This window comes from Lepidochelys kempii, chromosome 8 (genome assembly GCF_965140265.1).
Source record: "Lepidochelys kempii isolate rLepKem1 chromosome 8, rLepKem1.hap2, whole genome shotgun sequence".
In the NCBI taxonomy this organism is placed as follows: domain Eukaryota; kingdom Metazoa; phylum Chordata; order Testudines; family Cheloniidae; genus Lepidochelys; species Lepidochelys kempii.
The window spans coordinates 78,943,190-78,963,875 of NC_133263.1; the positions used below are offsets into that span (position 1 = coordinate 78,943,190).

General features: G+C 41.0%; 1 protein-coding gene across 2 annotated transcripts in view; it reads left to right on the forward strand.

Annotated features, from left to right (window-relative positions):
- Positions 1-11,490: 11,490 nt before the first annotated feature.
- SYDE2 (synapse defective Rho GTPase homolog 2) overlaps positions 11,491-20,686 on the forward strand; it is a 52,587-nt gene continuing 43,391 nt past the window's right edge. Inside the window, exons 1-2 of one of the 2 annotated variants that reach the window (XM_073357194.1) lie at positions 11,497-13,449; positions 19,331-20,059. In XM_073357194.1, the coding sequence (XP_073213295.1) occupies positions 12,063-13,449; positions 19,331-20,059 (2,116 nt within the window). In that variant the 5' untranslated portion in view covers positions 11,497-12,062. Of the gene's footprint in view, positions 13,450-19,330; positions 20,060-20,686 lie in introns of both variants that reach the window. The other variant, XM_073357195.1, reaches the window with a different exon arrangement.

Genomic DNA, 20,686 nt, shown 5'->3' on the forward strand with positions numbered 1-20,686 from the left:
TCCCCACACACCAATTTTGGTTTTACACTCAACATTTTCAATTTTTAAAAATGTTTCTCTCCCACATAAGCAACAGGAGAAGCTGCCAAATTACACAGTGAAAATGGCTATGCATACAATACTATTAAGTGCACAAAGTAAACGAATTGAAAAATAGAAAGAAAAAAAACCCAGTAATCTTAGGTATTACAAATAACAGTAACTGTTTAAAAAAATCAAAGAGTGATTTGTTTTTTAAGTTGATGGGGTCCTTTTACATATCTGTGTATGTGTGTGCTGGAGGAACATTTAATTTAGGAAACAGATTTCAACAGGAAGGGGGAAAATTATTTTTAAACAATAAAAACAGTTAATAATTATGTCTATATTGCTGTAAATTTACACATTACTTTATAAAGTAGATTATTATACATTTTCTGGCACCACTGTGTCCTTTCCAGTTTGACTATATTAAAATGTTGTGTGTCTCTTTATTGTGGGTGAGTTATAAAGATTACGCTAAAGGATGGGAAATCAAATAATTAGAAAAGAGATTGGATAAACCAGGGTTTGCATTCACTAAAGAATGTAAATATTTGAGTATCTTCAACAGTTAACCCTTCTCAATAACAATTCTAATCTGAAGAGCATACTTATTAGGAGAACCCACTTGAGAAAGTATAGAAATCTTAGTACCCTTTAACTGCGTATTTTAAGCACAAATAATTTTCATAGATGGGCTTTCCACACTCACCACACACTCACAGAATAAAACAAACACACCTTTGAAGACAAAATAAACTGAAAAGTATTTTAAGATAAATATAAATTTGATTCAATAAATGTTTTATTGGGCAAGTAACTTTACTGGAAACTCAGAGAGAACTACTGTTCAGACAGAATTACTGCTGAGCAGGCCTGGTTCTTGTTGTCAGTCTCTCTACTGTTAGGTATTATACATATATCCCGTTTCTCCTACCTTGGTTGATATGCCGTCATCATAAAACATACCAAGTCATCCTAATTTCATAGTAGCTAGTGAAAGACAAACTACAGTAGCCACCCAGGTACAGAAGATTGTTTAAGTATGCTGAACTGTGTTTTCGTTAACTCTTGGATTAAAACTGTATCGGAGGATACTTGTCTGCAGGAAACTGCATGGTAACATTGAGAATGAGTGGTCTCCCCACCCCAAAACCTGTCCCAGTAGCTGACCACTGTATCACATGACAAGTACCTCAGCCTAACCCCCTTTCCACCAGCTGCGTTTTACAAGGTGCTAGTCACATGGAAACTAGACAATGTGTTAAGAGTTAATAGATGCTAGGCTGGACTTGTTTGACTAAATGATAAATTATTAATAAAAAGTTAGTATATGTGAATTATTTCTCTAATGTTATAATAGCACATTGGCTGTAATCCGTGTTCCCTCTTGGTGACTCTTCTGTTGTATTAATACTGTGTTTTGTTATACCCCAGCTGGCCCCTGACTCTATTGAAGGACATCATACATTTTCTGCTATAAAGGACATTGTGTCACTTCAACAGAGACAACATGGCATCTGAGACATGCCTCAAGCTGCATTGTTCACACTACTACGGATAAGACTGAGTGTCAACATTTCCATTCTAGGAATCTCTTTTAACTGATCTATATAAGTGGCTGTGGGTGAAGCCAAAGAGGGTGGGGATTGACTTCTGTATTCACCCACAAGTCAGACAAACCTTGATGTCAATATCACTACATCATTTTCATGCCACTAGAGCCTGTGGTCCAGAAAAGGATTCAAACTCCAGCATAGGTGCTGGGGATGCTGCCACACCCTCTGGCTTGAAGTGGATTCCTTTATATACAGGGTTTACAATTTGGTTCAATGACTCTCAGCACCTCCACTATACAAATTGTTCCAGCACCCTTGAACTCCAGGAGAGGAGAGGGCAGACTGCAACTAAATACCATGATCTGCTCTGCCTTGCATCTGTGCAGCCAGCCTGAAGCCAGTGCAATTGCATGGAATGTAAATTGGGACAGAATTCAGCCCTGAACACACACGTGCTTGACTAAATCATAACAAAGTTTGGGGGAAGGGCAAGATAGCTCTCTACACATGTAAACAGTGAGGATGCGGAGGAAATGCTTAAGGTGCTGCTAGAATGTACGACTAGATATAATTAGATGAAATTAAACAAAAGAAAACGCAGGTTAAATAGCAGGAAATGCTTCCTAACAGGGTGATCAATTGCTGTGGAATAACCTCCTAAAGGGAAGTGGTAGGAGCTCCATCACATGAGACATTTAAACCTAGATTGGACTAAATGCTAGCAAACAGGGAGGTGTGATTAGGGAAAGACAGATAAGATGACCTACTAAATTATTTCCATCTCTTATTTCTAGGATTCCATTGTGTCTTCCAGTTGGTGGCCAGGCAATAAATAGGGTTGCCAACCCAGGAATTGGGTTTAATCTCCCGGAGGCTACTGAAGCCAATCTGGGAGATTTTAGGCCACTAAAAGTCTGGCAGCATACCGGGGCTAAGGTAGGCTTCCTTCCTGCCCTGGCTCCGCACCACTTCCAGAAGCAGCTGGAATGTCTGGCAATGTCTCCTAGGTGGAAGTGCAGCCAGGGGGTCTCTGCGTGCTCCCCCACCCTGAACACTGACTCTGCAGCTCCCATTGGCTGGAAATGGGAAACCATGGCCAATGGGAGCTGAGGGGGTGGTGCCTGCAGGCAGGGGCAGCGTGCAGAGCCACCTGACCACCCCTGAGTCTAGGAGCTGCTGACAGACATGCTGCAGCTTCCGGGACCAAACAAGGTAATTGCCACGCAGCTGGAGCCTGCACCCTAAACCCCCTCCCACACTCCAACCCCCTACCCCATCCCTGAGCCCCTCCTGCACCCAAATTCCCTCCCAGAGCCCGCACCCCAAATCCCCTCCTGCACCCCAACGACTTGCCCCAGCCCTGAGCCCCCTCCCGCACCCAAACGCCCTCCCAGAGCCCACAACCCGAACCCCTTCCTGCACCCAAGCCCCTGTCCTAGCCCTGAGCCCGCAACCAAACTCCCTCCCAGAGCCCCCACCCTCTCCCACACCCCTACCCCAGCCCCCTCCCGCACCCCAACCCTCTGTCCCAGGCTCAGCCCGGAGCCCCTTCCCACACTCCAAACCCCGTGGCCCCAGCCCAGAGCCCGCACCCCAACCGCCTGCCCCAGGTCAGTGAAAATGAGTGAGGGTGTGGGAGAGCGAGCAATGGAGAGAGGGGGGCTGGAGTGAATGGGGCGGGGGCAGGGCCTCAGAGAAGGGGTGGGGGAGGGGCGTGACATTGGGGAAGAGTCAGGGCAAGGGTCTTTGGGTTTGTGCGATTAAACTGTTGGCAACCCTAGCAATAAAGTGAACATAACTAATTATCAAGTCCTCCCCACCCCTACTCCACAACACTGGCAGATGAGCAAATAAAGGAATTTCCTGGTGTGACCCAGTAGGAACTAGACCCTATTTTCTTCTCAGCTGTAATGTTCTTTGCATATCTTAGAGCCCCTCAGATCAAAACATGGTTGCCCATGTAACCAGGAGAAACTCTGTTCTTTAAAACTCAGCTTTGATCTGTTGCAGTTGATAGGTGTATTCTAGATGACACAAGACACTCAGTATGTTCATTTGCGTACCAGTACGCAGAATGCCTTTCTAGTTTTCAGCTATTTCATACCAGTAATCATGTCCAAGTTCTGGGAACAAATAAGTCCCCAGATAAGAGTGAAACCATCAGTGCATGTGCAGACATACTTTCTTTCAGTTTCTTTTAAGAAACTGCTCTGTACTGTTTCCGTCAATAGTATGTATACCTAGCGTAGCTGCGATTTATGTGTTAAATATTAATTTATTTAACGGAAAGGCAAAGTAAACAGACGTAGAACTCCACACACCTCCAGGCAGTCTGAGCTTATGCACTGAGCTTTGGCGGTGACTTTGGGTGTATAATTATGAAGTTACTGTATAGGTATATGGTAAAGAAGTTTCCTAATTAGAAAAATGGCATAATTTATGCAGAAGGAAAAAGCATGTTACATTTTTTCAGCATTGGAAGTTCATGTGAAACAATCTATTAGTAATCAGATTTGCACCCAGTGTAACTTACTGTTGATAAAAGATTTCTCCATGTGATGATACTGTTTAGTTTTGGTTTTATCTTACATATTTAGTGACTTTATTGCTTAAAATTTGAGATGACGTAATTATATATCATTGATGTGTCCATTTGATTATCCTAACTAGAGTATATTAAATGCACCACAGTGCATGATTTCTAGTAGAATAAAACACTCCAATTAAGAACCTATCCATGTGTCTGTTTTGAATATTAACCTTGTTTTTCAGAGACTGACAACTGTGCAAAAATTTTGCTCCACATCGAAACTTTGCATAAGTTTTTAAGTCTGTACCGGTTTTTTTTCACCCTCATTTCTAAATCATAGAAGTAAAAACAGTACTTTAAAAATGCAGATACTCCTGAGCATGTAGTTTTTAAAAGTCTTTTTCCTTACTGACATTTTGTAGGTCGTTAACTGATCACACAAGTTGGAGCCTTTGGGGATTTATTTTTAAGTGTAAAAGTAACGTGCTGATTTTCAAAAATCTACTTTGTGTTACCATCACTTTTATCCATAATGAGTTTTTACCCACACTAACCCATATTAACATATCAGTAGTTCTTTGGTAGGGACTGACATAAAATTGAAATATTATGACTTAGTGGATTTTAACATTGTACACACTAGGACTTTTAAGAGTCTTAACATGATTTGGGAACATGTTTGTTTCCACATGATACATATTTTAAACTGTGCTAGAAGAACAGAGCTACAGGACAGTGTTCAAACAGTGTTCAAACTCCACTAAAGCAGCTGGCTAGAATATGGCTCTGTCCTGATATGGGTGGACATCTAACAGTTCTGAGGGTTAATCTGGTTTGGATTAACACCCATAAATTCAGATGTTTTTTTCTGAACTACTGTAGCAACCTCTTGAAGTTAGGAAGCTGAGGTGAAATGCTTATGAAAACAGGCTTTCTATTATTTCCTTCTTTGGGTCAGATTAGAAAGAGCCGGAAAAATCCTTTCTCATGGCAATTTGGCACTTCTACCTCTAGTACTGGCCAGAACCAGCAAAACAGAGATGCACAAAAATAATGGGGTGGAAGAGGAGGGAAATAATTACTGTATCTAATTTTTTGAACCCCAGAAAAGGTTCTTTTCATGTTTTGAGTGAAGGTTTGACTCTGATCTTATTTTATTTGAACCCATTAAACCCTTAGTTCATGTCTACCTTCAGGTTGGATCAAGATTGAGTGTTAGGAGCTGGGACCTGCTGTTTCTGCACACCGACCTCTTATACTAAACAAAGATGATAATAGTGGTTGCCATCTTATAAAATTATATGGACCATTTTCAGTCTGTGGGGGTCATGCTCTGGCCACTCTTATTTTTCAGTATATCCTTAACAAGGTTTATACAGGATCTGAGAATAAGGTCTTACAATAGCCCTGCAATTGCATCAGATGACTATAATCAAAGGAGGTAATGACAGTATATTATGGAAGGCTCGTTAAGGTGTTAACTTGCATTCTATAACAGCAACCAACAGAAACTTTTTTTAAAAATGCTCAAAATAGCCGCAGTAGTAAGTGCAACTGCTCTTTTTATATTTAACCCAAGTGTAGAACAGAGCCATGAATACACCTGCTAGTTAACTTAACCTGTGATGCTGAATGATTATTATTGCTACAAGTGATTTATGTTGTGCCTTTCACTGTATTATCTTGGTAAACTTTACATAGCTTGTAAAAACCCTTTCATGACCCCTTGTACCTTACTGGACAGACAAGGAGATCATGCCAATAGCCTGAATGTTAGGAATACTGGACCCAGCATTTAGTTTAAAGCCTAGCCAGTGGTGCATCTTAAAGCATTTTCTGAAAATGGCCAGGGTTTGACAAATTTCTGGCAGGAGTGAATTCCAGAGAGGAGATTTTGCTCCCAAACTCTTCTGCTCCTGGATCCATTAATCCTCGCTTTTGGAACATTTAGCGTAAGCAATCCTGATTCAGATGGCGACTGAACCATTTAGAACCTTCCTTCCTTCCTTTCACTAGCACCTTCAATTCCACCTGGAAGTTCAGAATGTGGAGCACAAGTGTATTATGGTCTCTTGGTCCACTTTTCTCAGAAAGTATACAGCTGTATTCTATGCTAGCTGAAGCTTTCGAGTGTCTTTCCTAGTGAATCAAAATAGACTAGATCTAGTAGGAACAAAGGTATGGATAACTGGAATTAGGTCTGCACCTGAAAGAAAAAGGATCAATATTTTGGCAAGCTGACAATAAAAAAAGAAGATTCTGACCCTTGTTTGTTGACTATGAAATGAGTAATAGGACTCAGACCATTTTGACAGTGGGAAGGTAGACACTCTCTAGGTAAAGGGAGTGCTTGTGGATTTCACCAGTCAGCATCATCTCCATGTTATCTTTTAGCTTTCATACTATTTCTCTTTCTGTCAGAATCTGGGAGAGTAAAGAAACTGTTTTGCCAAATTCAATGAAAAGGAGACTGAGGGGTCTTATTCACAGTCACGGAAGGCTCTTTTACATTGCTTTCAGGGGAATTACTCATGTGTGCAAAGTTAAGCATATGTTCGCAGGAATAAGGCCTACATTTGTATAAATATATTTAGATCCCATTTTAAATGTTTATTATGGGGCTTTATAGAATATAGGTGATGGAATTTTTCAAAATTATATGAGGGCAATTTCAAAAATTTCACTGAATTTCCATGGGACTCAACATTTGCACACTTCAGAAAATCCTAGCTTGTGAAAGGTTATTTTCTGGGGCAGATCTGCTGTGCTGTCTCAAGTAGCAGCAAGGATGTTAAAGGGTACAGTATTTGTCAATCTTACATAATGAGCTATTGAGGCTTTTCATCAGTCATGAGAGCTATTGCTGACACAGGTGTCCTAGATATGGATTGTAGTTTGTCACAAATGCTGCCTCACCTGACTTTAAATCTTTCAGCCATCTCTCTGTCTTGGTTCATGGCTTCATTGTTACAGGTAGTTTACATATGTATGAGTCTCTTTCTTCGCCAAGGATATTTATCACCACTTGATTCTTAAGTTTTATGTTTTGGCAATCTCAGTGTAGTAGAGCCACATGAAATATCTGGGAACCCAACAGCTCAGGAAAGATGTATTGAATAAGAGATCCCCAAAATGGTAAAACCCGACCTGTATCTTGTTAGACAAACCAAATTGGTGATGCTGCTTTAGAAATTCTCCTGTATTACGTACAGGAAAATTTCTTTGTCCTTTTCTATTTTTTTAAGGTCACATATTAGAAACCTATGTACAAATAACCCTAAGTGCCTGGCAGTCTCCCCAAAAATAATTTAAAACTTCACACTGAGTCTTGTTTCCTAAACCCCTGTACTTTTTGTAGGAGGCCTGATAACAATGGGTCACATTTTGTACTACATGTTTTGCAGCACCTGAGCAGAAGGCAGTGAGTTATGTACAAAAATGCAGTTTGACTCCTCTTTGCCTGGCTTGAGTCAGCTCAAGCCAGATCCTCAATGGTATTTTATCTGGGTTTTTGTGTGTGCGATCAATTGGTGGTTATTTGTGCAAATAAAGGATGCAAAGATTTAAAAAAAAACAACAACTTTTAGTTATCTACAGTAAAATGTGTTTTGCAACCACAAGTTGGAATGGGAATAACTTTCTGAGATACAGATCAAACTGTGTTTTATAGATGCAATTATTGGCAGCTTTTAATTTAATTATTTCCTGTGTGGCTATTTCATGGGGGAATACATTAAATGCATAAACTGCTCCATTAAATGCCTGTGAGTCCATGAAGAAAATACTGAGTGAAACAACCATGCAAGCAAAATTACATTGAAATTTCTTTCATGGCAGTACATACCCAGGGGAGCAAAGTAAGGGCCCAGTCTGCAAACATGTACGTGAGTGATCAAGTTGTTTAAGGATTGGGCTCCTAATGTCTAATACATTTTATCAACAAATGTTCTGCCTGTTAAAGGAAAATCCCAGTATAATATACAAGATTCCAATCACAACATCAGAGACTGAAAACAAAGAATTTACTACAATGCTTTTAAAAATATTTTAAGGACAAAGAAGGAAACTGCCATCTTAACAATTTGGCAACGCAAAATAGGAGAGAGAGAATCTACCTTCCTCTGATGGCATCTAGGAAATTTGTAAGTATGAAAATCACTGATAGGAAAGGTCTATATTTTGTGTAAGTGTTTTTAAGTGTTAATTCAGCCAACTCACATTAACTTTCTCAAGTGTGTATATATAGATATAGAACTTAGCTGCCAGCAACCTTTGAATGTTTCCAGTGCTTTGTAATTGAAAAGTCTCTTAAGTCTTATCCCAATGGGCACACTGTAGGTTGGCTCTCCTGGCTGCATGGAGTTCCAACAGTGAAGTCAATGGCAGTCAGCCTCCATTGAGTTCATACTTGGTCATCCAACTATGACTCTGTTGGAAAGTACAATTAAGATGGCAGCCCCACTAAGAGAGAGGATGAATAAATATACTGACATTTTTAAGGTTTTTCAAAAATTGTTTCAGACATTACTTTTAATATATGTTTATCTACTAGCTTCCCAATCCTGCAGCAACCTAGGCATTTATTTAACTTTATCACTGGAAGTACAGTAGAACCTCAGTGTTACAAACACCGCGGGAATGGATGTTGTTTGTAACTCTGAAATGTTCCTAACTCTGAACAAAATGTTATGTTTTTTTCTTTCAAAAGTTTACAACTGAACATTGACTTAATACAGCTTTGAAACTTTATTATGCAGAAGAAACATGCTTCTCCTCCCCCCCCCTTTTTTTTTTAGTAGTTTACGTTTAACACAATACTGTGCTATATTTGCAGTCGGTGGGGTTGTTTTGTGTTTTTTCTCTGCTGCTGCCTGATTAAATACTTTTGGTTCCAAATGAGGTGTGTGGTTGACAGGTCAGTGACAGGTCCATAACTCTGAAGTTCTACTGTTGTCCCATTTAACTCAATGGACCGGCTTGCAGTGCGTAGAGTTAAGCACATACCCAAGTCTTTACAGGATCAGGAACTAAATTTGTGTTTGGCTTACGTGATATTACAGCTAATCACTGGAATTTTTCTTTACGTGGATCCTACACAACTGAAAATAAGCAAAAAACACTTCCTAATGTTAAGAACTGCACCCTGAGTATCTGTAAAAGAGCATAAGAAACACACAAGCATACAGTTTTGGATTAACAACAATGTTGAAATGGGGACGGTAATATATTCTCAGAAGACGTTGGATCATTTTGTTTTTAGTTATTTCTTGTGCATAGATTTAGATGAAGGAAAGTTAGGACCAAAATGCAGTCCCCAACTCATCCAGCAGGGGACACTCTAATAGTAGACAGAAATAAGTTAACACAGAACCAAGAGTGATGTTTATTTGTAAAAAAAACAAAAGCATTTTTAGCTGACATATTTGGTTAGAAACATTTGTTATGGTAATTGAATATATGAAACACAAAGATCCAAAATAAAAGTAAGGCTATTATTATTAAGAGTTCAGTTATCAAACTTATCATTACTTTCAATGTTTAGGATGTGGAACTAATAATTATGATTGAGTCAAACACATAAGATCAACCTAAAATTTTTCTCCCCAAAGGAAATGTAATTACAAAAATGTTATGCAATATTTTTTATACCTAGTTACACAAACTAGTATACTTATTTCCAAATAATTTTCTTTTAAAAAGGGGAAAATGTATATAAAAGGCAGGACAAAAATGGCAGAACTTCCTTTTTCAAGTTGCAAAGGTGTAGCAGAAATGATAAACTATTGTGAAGTACATATTGGACATAAATCATACCCACTACTCTTTCTTTTCCTCATAGCTTAATTCATAAATACACAAAACATTATATTAATGGATTACTTGTGATGTTATTGGATTGGTGCTATTTACACCTATATGCAATATTCTTTCAGCATTTTAATTTTAAAAACTTTTAGAAAGATGTATAAATCCCATAACTTTCCACTCACAAACTGTTATAACTATGTACTCTAAACTCACAGGCAAACCTAAATTTAGTTTCCACAAAACAGGAAGAACATAGATAATGGCTTAATCGTGGAGAGTGTGGGGATGTTATAAACAAGATGAACTATTTTGTTTGTTATTCATAATACTTATAAGAGAAAGACTGGAATTTCTACTTAGATGTTTGTGAAATGGCTTGTGTGACCCAGTTATGGTTCCATATGCCATATTTTACCACTGTACAGTTATGTTCTTGTTCTCATTTCCAAGATATATAAATAGAGCTAAGATAAGCTTTCCTGGAGCTCTTTGCTATGAAAGAAAAGAAAGGCACTTTACAAATATCCCCTGGCATTAATAGGAAGATCTTGCTGACTACGATAGGCTGCTGAAGCCATTCTCTCAGCAAAAGAAGCATCAGTGTTTCTATTGGTAACCCTTTTAAAATTATATGGTTTTTATGTAGAGATGCAGGCTTGATAATGAAGACACCATTCACATATTTCCACCCTCTAAACCTAAGACTAAGCATGCTTTTTGGTATTTCAAAATGCCATTTATACTTTACAATGTGGCATTTGTCTTGGAGACTATAATAACTGGGGCCAAATTCAGCCCAGGTGTAAGCATGTTCAACTCTGATGCCAATCTTTAATGGGGTTCTGTAAGTTGGCTCCTCTCCAAATGACTGTGGATGTGCCTGTTGTTTCAGAACAATTCTCACACATTATAAAATCTGTAACAGAGTTGGGCTTTATTGACCAGGTAGCTTAAAGGTGATGTGCAAAAGGAGGAAAAATAGGTTTGTGGCCTGTTCTTTTAGGTAGGACATATGAGGGAAGGGTGAGAGAGAACATTAGAAATTCGTCTTTTTAAATATTCCATGACCTAATAATTTTGACATGAGAGACACCGTGCAAGAAAAACCTGAGTAACAAAGTAAATATATTTGTAATCAAACTGATTCAAATAAAAACTTTTTAAAAAAACCTCAGTTCATTAGATGCTTTAAAAAAACAGAACCTCCTCTTTTTCTAGGTCACCCTTACTTAGGTTGTCTGCAAGGTGAGGCAGGTTTTCTTTCAGGGAGAAAATAAAAGCATTTTAAGAGGGACTTGTTAAATTAGTTCAAAACTGTGTCAGCAAATAGGGCTTTGAGTGCAGTCCCAGCGCAGGTTTGCTGCTGTTCAAGGCCACCTGCTGCACTTGTTGGTCTTTTCCCTTAGTTTTCTCATACAGAGTAAACAAAAGCAAAGCCCTCCTGGCAATGAATCTCTGCACCATCCTCGTGCTTTAGTCGCTGTTTTACCACAAATAGCACCGGTATTCCTTCCCCCGTGCAACACTGGGAGCGGGGGCGTCCTTGGGCGCTTCACTCCAGTCACGGCCTAGGTGCAGCTGGGGGAGGGCACGTTCACTTTCCCTCCCAGGTATGGGCCTGGGAAAGGCGATTCAGGCCCTCTATGCTCTAGTCAAGCCCCTGCCCTAAAGGTATTAGCACACATGGATGTAGCGGGCTAGGGGGAGCAGAAGGGGCTGTGACCCTAACAAGAGCTGCAAGGAGGGACTGGTGTCTTCTCGCCCCTCGGTTCCCCCTCAGCCGTGCGCGTGGACAGCGGGTAGCGGCCAGAGCCGGGTCGGGGGGGGAGCCTTGGCCTCGCCTCCGGCCCCCCTAACTCGGAGCCCGGGCGGGGAGAGCCGGGCGCGCACGCTCCGCGGCGGGCAGCAAGGCATGCGCATTGCAGGCCGCCCTCTCACCCCGCTCAGTTATGCCAAGTATGTGAGCGGCGGCAGGAGTAGGGCTGCGGGGAGGGAGTGCGACGCACACCGAGCCCGCCCGACCATGGGGCGCCGCCGCCACCACCAGCACCCGCCGCCGCCGCGCAGGGGGGCACCCAGCACCCTCCTGCTGGCGGGCAGCAGCTACTGAGGCAGGCGGGTGCGGGGCGGGGGCGGGGGCAGGCATGGCTGATCCTCTGCGCAGGACCCTCTCCAAGCTGCGGGGCAGGAGGTCCCAACGCGGGGCGGCGGCAGGCGCGCACCCCCGCGGGGGGACCGGCGCCCCTCAAGGTAAAGCCCAGCAGCAGCCACAGGCCAGGGGGGCGCCGTGGGCTCAGCCCAGCAGCCGGGAGGTCTCGGTGCCCCCGGGGGCTGGGAGCCCGGAGGAGTCTGGACAGCGGCAGCCCGGCTGGCCCCGGCGGGGGAAGGCACCGCATGGCCCCGCAGCTCTGGGGGAAGGGACACCAGGAGCCCCGGCCACCCCTGGCTGTTCCCCGGGGGACCCAGCCCCGCAGCCCCGGTCTGCCCCCGCGCGGCGTGCTCCTGACGGCGAGGAGGGCGATTACTACGATAATGAGACTGTGCCCTGGGGCTGCCGCCCGGCCGAGGCGCAGGGGCTACCTGCCGCCCGTGCCCAGGGCCGAGGGGAGGGCCGCTTGGCTGGGACCCGGGAGAGCACGGGCAGGCTGCGGAGCCAGCTGCAGGAGGCCTATTACCTGCTGATCCATGCCATGCACGACCTGCCCCCGGCCAGCCCCGCCTGCGCTGGAGGGTTCCCCCAGCCCGTCGCCTCTTGCGGGGCAGCGGAGAGCAGCGATGCCTGGTCCTCCTCCTCCTCCGGGGAGGGCAGCCCGCAGCACCAGGTGCCCGCCACCGCCTGGCCGCCACCGCCCGCCCAGGGCTCCGCAGGGCGTCCCGGCCAGCTGGCGCCTCACAGGCACGGGGGTCAGAGCCTAGGGAACCTCTCCCTTCTGTCCCCCGGCCGCCCCGCGAAGCCACCGCCTCTGCAGCGGTGTCTGAGCGACAGCGTGATCCGCTACCACCTCGTGGAGCCCGCCCCGGGGCACCTGCTGCAGGGCGAGCCTCCTGGCCCGGCCTGGGACCGGGCGCGGCCGGAGGGCGGCCGCGGGGGAATCGACGCTCCTGCAGCCGCAGAGCGCTCAGTCAGCTGCGGGGAGAGCCCGGATCGGGGCGCGGGGGCGCGCCAGGCCGAGCGGCTGCTGCTGCTCAGTGCCCAGGGCTCCGCGCCGCCAGAGGCAGCGGCTGGGGGCGGGTTCCCGGCAGCGTGCCCCGGCAGCCGCCCGCATGCCTCCCAGAGCCCCTTCAGGCCGCCCGCGGTCAGCGTCGGGAAGCTGCAGAAGTGGATGTGTAAAGGGCGCCTGCTGTCCCTGGGAATGAAGGGGCGCATCGGGGCTGGGGCTTCCTCCGCTGACCCCAGAGCCATTGGGACAGGTGCGGCGCTGCCTGCTCAGCCAGACCTTGGAGAAGAGGGGCCCGCAACTCCGCCGGCTTGGAGAGGGCAGGGAAGCAAGGCCCAGGCAGCTCCCCCGGACCAAAGAGTTCTGCTGACAGGTATGTTTGCGGGGATGGCGACCAGGCCCCCACACCGCTTGGGCCTGGCTTCAGCCTGTCACACTCCGCCAAGCAGCTTGTGCGCTGGAAGGCCTGGAGCCAAATTAACCCCACCTCTGGTCTGTCTTACTAAGGGGTGGTGACTGAATGGTGGAGGGTAGCCTGCAGTTTGGAGGCAACGTTCAACCGTTCCTTACAGGATGATAATGAAATGCTAGTGTAATGTCTCAGGTTGCTGTATAGCAGGGGAATGCCTATGTAGTTTTAGTATAACACACCTAGCGTTCTTGGTTCTAGGGGTTGGCATCAGCGATTACAGATATTTATTACAGGTTCATGCACCTATAAAAGCAGCATACCTAAAAAGTCGAGTATCATCTGCAAATTAGAGGTTAATACTGGAGCTGTGTGAAGTCCTAGATTTCCCTCTGAATACTCACATATAGAACTTTGGGTGTTTTCTTGATTTGAGGTAGATTGCACTTGCTAGTTCTGTCACTAACAGTACTGCAGTTGTGAATGTGGCAAAACGTTGCCATAGGCAAAATTATGGTGTGTTTTAAGGCAAACGTTTTCCATTTCTCCAGTGAAATGGCTTTTTTACTGTGAAAATTGGTTTTAACTTTCATAGAAAGGGGGGGGGGCGAATTTGAGATGAATCCACAAAATGGTACTTCCACAAATTATTTTTAGTAGCTCTGATTGTGCATCATTAAAAATAGTACCAAAATGATGTATATGTTTGTTAGAATTTTGTAATTTACACTTGTGTTATTGTGTACACCAGAGTAAAATGATTTACATATAGATAACCACTATAATATGTTGAAATCATAAAGCAGTCCTTTTTTAATTTAAAAAGCCCATATGTTTACTTGCAGTAAACTCAAGTAGGAAGTTAACTGAACAAATATAATCCCAAATGATTGGTATTGTCTCTCTTATACAGTATTGCATATTTTAAGCAACTCATTCAGGTTTGGAAATTGTTTGTGTACACCTACACCTTCTAATTAAAATAAATAATCTGTTCATTATTCTGGGCAATAAAACTCATCTCTTAAAACTGAAAAGGGCTTTAAATTTAACGACCAGCCTTTCAGTTGAACAAAATTAATTTTGTGCTGGTTCTTAACAATCTCCCTTTTTACCCAATCTTGTTTGCTTTATAACTTAACGCAAATAAACACAGTGTGCTTTGGCATATCCAGATTTAGGGCTTGACCCCTGCAACCACTTCCAGGAATGAGTAACCCTAGAAGTAAATACTGCTCATGTGACTAAAAAGTTGCAGAATTGGGGCCCCTACTTTGTTCAATATTTAAATGTTTTATAACACCCCAGGCTTTTTCTTTGTACTGCTGCTTGCTCCATAATTCTTTTAATTTATTTTTCTAATTTACTTGAATGTTTGCAAGTTAATTGTTAGTTTGGTTTGAACAAAAAAAATATTGGAGTCTAAATTAATTCTGGGAATGAGCTATTTTGATCTAGATGGGGAACTGCAAAAACTCTCTTCCCACTTAATTAAAAGCTTGGTTGTCAACCAATCCTGACATCCAAAAAATATGGCTTAGAAAGGTAGAGTGTGACCTTTTGTTGAGAAATTTTCTACACACAGTTGATAGACAAAATATTAACCTTTACCTCAATCGAGTTGAAAGACTGAGACCTGATCTGCATGTGCATGTTTGTAAAATTGGGTCCTACTCTTTTATAAAGAAATATTTAGTTAGTAGTCAGTCAGTATATTACAAGGTAAATTGAATAGTTAGCTTTAAAGAAAACCATAATAAACAAACATTGGACTGAGGCTCTTTGGGAAGGGATCATCTTTTTTGTTCTGTTTTGTACAGCGTCTGGCACACTGGGACTCCTAGGTGCTGTAATAATACAAATAATTTTATCTAGAGAATATTATTATAAATAAGACTGCCTTAGAACAAAGGGTAAAGGACAGCATGACCTACATATTTCTAAAATCCTTCTACTTATTTAAGGCCTGATCACTACTAAAGTTAATAGTAGTAGTTAATAGATTTTCCGAAAATCTTCAAAATGTCAGTCAGCTTACTGAACTAATTGTACTCTTAGAGCTGTATTTCTGTCAAATAGTGCATACTTATTGTCCAGACAAGGCAGTACTTGCATATTGGGACTTCACAAAATACACATTTTCACTAGGATCTATCTGAAGCTTTTTCAGTAATGGCTAATAATATATTGACTTCTGTCTCTGGCTGTTTTCTTCATTTTTTGTCAGCTACAATAATATAAACATATTGAGTCTTAACTGCAAAAGTGGATGAGGTAGCAAACTTCAGAGCTGACGTTCAGAAATTTGATACTTCTGTAAGATTTTAAAAATATTTAGACATTATAGATATTTATAAAATGAATTGCTTTAATTGTTTTGAAAAGTACATTGAGCAGTTCAGATAAATCAGAACATTCATGAGATATGTATGAGGTATATTGAAAGATTTGTGTTAGATTTCTCTGTGCTTCTCCTTGTCCTTTCATGTGGTATATGTGAGATTTCAAAGTAAAAATGCCTTTCGAAATCAAGGCTCTGATCCTGCAATCCTTAACGCATGTGCTTAACTTTACTACTGCCGTTGACCTAAGTGGCACTTCTTGTTGTACTGAAGTTAAGCATGTGTGTAAAGGATTGTAGGATCAGGGCCTAAGACCATATAAAGGAGAAGTTCAGAGCTTACCAATACAGCTGTCTGTCATTTGATTGTAAGTGACGGACTTGACATTTAAATTGAAGTATACCATTTGGCTGGTTCTGGATTTAAGATAAGATTTTTTTTTTTGAAAATTTGTAATACTGACAATGAATTTTGGCAGTAGTAAGCTTTCTTATTATTGTCTGCATAAAGTATAAGAGTGAGAATAGTATTTCTGAAATTCAAATTGTGATACAGCAGCAAATCATGTCATGGGAAGTTATTCAAGAATTCTCAACACGTTTTATCATTGTATTCCTTAGTAAGCCTTTCAAGTAAAGTTGTAATTGGAATATTGAACACTGTACTGGTATATGTTATCATATATATGTACTTTGAGCCTTTGCTGTTCTAGGAGTAAAAGGTAGCTTAGGCCCAGATTTCAGACATATGATTGGTTTGTATATTTGGGCGTGTGTATAATTTTTAAGAGTCTGCCCTTCTGAGGATTGTAAGATTTCCTAACTAATGCTAAAGGGCACACATTTCTATGCAATGCTGGCAGTAACACAGATATTTTTGTTGTAGAAATAGAATACTTGAATGTTCCATCTATTTAAATTGTTAGATAGGAACAATTCCTTGGGCTGTTACTGGAAAATTGAGGATTTTATTGCAGCAATCAGATGTAGAAAGCCAGCAATCAGATGTAGAAAGCAAGCATTCCTAGCATATACTGTACTGGTTTAAATAAATATTTCTGACTTTGTGTAATGTCTAATTACAAATGATACAAAATATAAATGTTCAAAATAGAAGATGTAATTATTTGGAGCAACAATAACAGCAAGAAAAATAATGGAGAGGGAAATTAATTAAAAAGCAAGTTGAAATAACTGCCTTTTTATTGTAGACAGAAATATAGGTCTTCACATCAGAACCATTATTAAGATTTCCTTAATAAACAGGCAAAGTCAATAAACATTACAATAGCTTTAAACAGAGGGATTGTCTGCACTAGGTCTTTTTAGTATGAGTATAGCTATGCTACTGTAACTGCACTGATGCAGCCTATGTACACTAGGGTTTTACACCAATACAGCAGCATCTGCACAAAACAAACCCTTGTATAGACACCCAATATACTCAATTTAAGCATGGCTGAATTGTTGTTCACAGTTAATGCTAATATTGAGTTCAAATATCAAAATCGATGTGATCCTTGACTTGTCCTTAAACAGTGTGTTTGTTTTGTCATAAGCTGTACACCATTTATATATTGGTAATTTCTACACTGTGTTTTTCACAGTTTTTAACCTACATATGTAATGCACACTGAACAAGAGTGCTGCAAAATGTACTTCAGGGTTGTTTTTGCTACTTAAATACTATTTTGCTGAAGTTTTGTTTTAGGAGTATGCCTAGTTAAATGTTCAATGGTTATAAATTCTCTAGATTTATTGCAAAACAAGACTTCTTCAGCAAACATAATCGTTAAAGTAGTTAGCAAAAGTATTTTAAGTATTGGTTGTTCAAAGAGCATTAAATGCTGCCTGCATGCATTCTTTTACAGGTATTCATGGGGAAATAAAATGACTTTAATTAGAAGGAATCTGTTAATTATACTGTACAGACTTGATGCATAGCTACAGTAGAAATAAAATAGACTTGTTTTGCAAATCTGTGTGTTCATCTTGATCTTAGGTAGAGGGTACTTCACATTTACTTATTAAAATGCTGGAGCCTGAATTTTGCGTTTAATGTGAACTTTACATTAATGTAAAGTGCTGACATCTAAGTTAAAATAAATGTAATGAACAATCAACTTTGTAGTACTATGTAATTTATATGTCTGGTGAAGAAGAACTGCAATCTGTATTTAATTCAGTAGAAAAACTCAAAACCTTCAGATTGTATGTAAATAAAGGCACAAGCAAAACTTAAGTGTCAATACATAATTAGTATTTTTTTTTCATTTGTATTGTACTTTGATAATAGGAATACTGTGCTATGATGACATTTTTAGGACAAAAAGAAAAGGAGTACTTGTGGCACCTTAGAGACTAACCAATTTATTTGAGTGTAAGCGTTCGTGAGCTACAGCTCACTTCATCGGATGTGAATACAGACTAACACGGCTGCTACTCTGAAACCTGACATTTTTAGGACATTGCTTTTTGGCTCAATGAACTTTTATAAGTAACTTGTTCCTAGATAAATTTTAACAAAGTGAAACAGTCTTAAGTGACTGTCTCTTTTGTTCTTTACAAAACATAATATGAAGAAATTTACAGCGACCATCGAAGTACTGATAAAATTGGGTACTTAATGGAGTTTCTAATAAGTGGAGCAGAATTGTATTTGATGTGCTTGATTTAGGGCAGGACCTTTAAGACTGGAGGGTGCCTATAAAGTTGATCTGGGGTACTACCAAAGCACTTTCATTTCTGAAGTAGTGTGTTAAGACACTGAAACACACAGAGCAACTTTACTTGATCAGTTTACATTTCAATTTCAGTGTTAATCCTTCAATATTTTACAAATGCCAACAATGTGGGTGAGATTTTAAAGAAGATATAAATGTTAAATGGAAATAGTACCTTGAACGTTTCTATACAAGTGCTGTTAACATTAAACTCTGTTTTGGAGACAGAACCATGTTCTCTCAAGTACTTTCTATAGACTTGGACTCTGCACAGTTTTTTGGCAGCTTGAAATTGCATCTCACTTAGGGCCTGGTCCTGTGATGTGGTGGTCTTTCATTGAGAGCTGAGACCCTTTATCAGCTCTCAGAAGACACGTGGCACCTTGCAGGATCTAGACCATAGTCAAGAATATCATGTATGTCATGAGATATATTAAAGTTAATATTGCATGTCTGTTATATCCTCATTATCGATAGGAGTGTCAGATTGACTGCTTCCCCACATTCTGTTTTGTTATGTGCATATTCTTGGAATGTGGAACAAGTACAGACGTGCTTGTACTATCACTTCCATTGCTATGTCAAAAGATATTTTTGTTTCTTTACTACGTGCACAATTGTTGTCTTTTGATGGATTGAAATTAAGTTCATGATAGCACAACATTTCTTTTGTCCTGTGGGACTGGATTTAGTGTGGATGGGACATGACAGTGTATGTGTTTGTGTTAGATCAAAACTGGAAGAATGTTCTAAGCATCTCTTTTTCCTCTTTTAATAACAGATTTAATTGAAAATATTTACATATCCTCCACAAGCGGGAGAGAACTTAAAATTCTTGTGGCCAGTGAAGTCCATGAGCATAGGCCACAGCTTGACAGCATCACAGTTTCTAAGAAACGTAACTGGCTACATCAGAGTACTTTAAAGGCCCCTAATCTGGAAGAAGAAAATATCTGTAAGAAAATGCAAGGAAACACTATCCATGTACCCAAATCTTCCAGTCCATTACCTGGACCTAAACTGCCACAGGTTCCTCCCAAATCACCTATAGGAAAGGAATGTCCTGCAAGAATCTATAGTTCTGTAACTGCTGTTCACCATTCTACAAGCCCTTCAGTTTTGAGAAACTGTACTTTAGACTTCAGTGAGGATAATGATGCAGATGATGAAGGAGAAATATGGTACAATCCTATCCCTGAAGATGATGAGCCTGACTTCCCCAGAGTCCATTGTTTTACTGGGAAAAACTCTGTTAATTTGGACTCCCATACCACCAGTTTCAAGATGTTGCCTGGGAGTGACTTGATTAAAGTAATGGGGCACAATAAAGGCCTTCCATACTTCTCAGAATCTGCAGGAGACAATCAAATGGGTCAGGCCAGTGAAATTAATCAAGCAGATTCCATACATTCCATGGAGTATGTGCAGCTGCACAAGCAGAGTTTTGTGTGCAAGACTCAGAGTGCGACAACAATAGAGGAGAGCCCTGCATTTAAATATTGTTCAGCAGGTAAGAAGGATATGGAATATAGAGATGTTACACTCCTGTCTTTATTTTTATAGGAAAGTTAAACATTTTTTTCCCCCTCTTCATTGTGAACATTTCTATAAAATTGATGGAAAGTTGATTATAAAATATGTAGGCCATAATTTTCAAAGTTGGGTTCATAAAGTTAGGCACCTAAATAAGTGGCCTAACTTTCACAGGTGTTGAACATCCACAGATCACATTCATTTGAATAGGAAATGCGAGTGCTAAGCCCCTTGCAAAATCAAGCCATTTATCTATACTCCTAAATATGAGTTTAGGTGCCTAACTTTAGATACTCAAGTTTGAAAATTATGGTAATTATCTACAGTATTATTTTTTGAGCCTTTAAAACACATTTCTGCTCTGAAAAGTGACTAAGAGTGGGGTTCCATATTTTGTATGTATTTATGACTTCTGGATCAAATTTGCACATCTCAAATATAAAAATATGTCCTTTTTAAACCCTGGTTACCAGCCCTTGAATGGAGCTTGGAATCTGAAATGTAAACTGGTTCGTTATGGCTCACACCTTGCCAACAATAAAAAGTTTACAGCGTGAGCTTGGTTAACAATTCTGTTGATGATGCACAAATACAACATATTTTG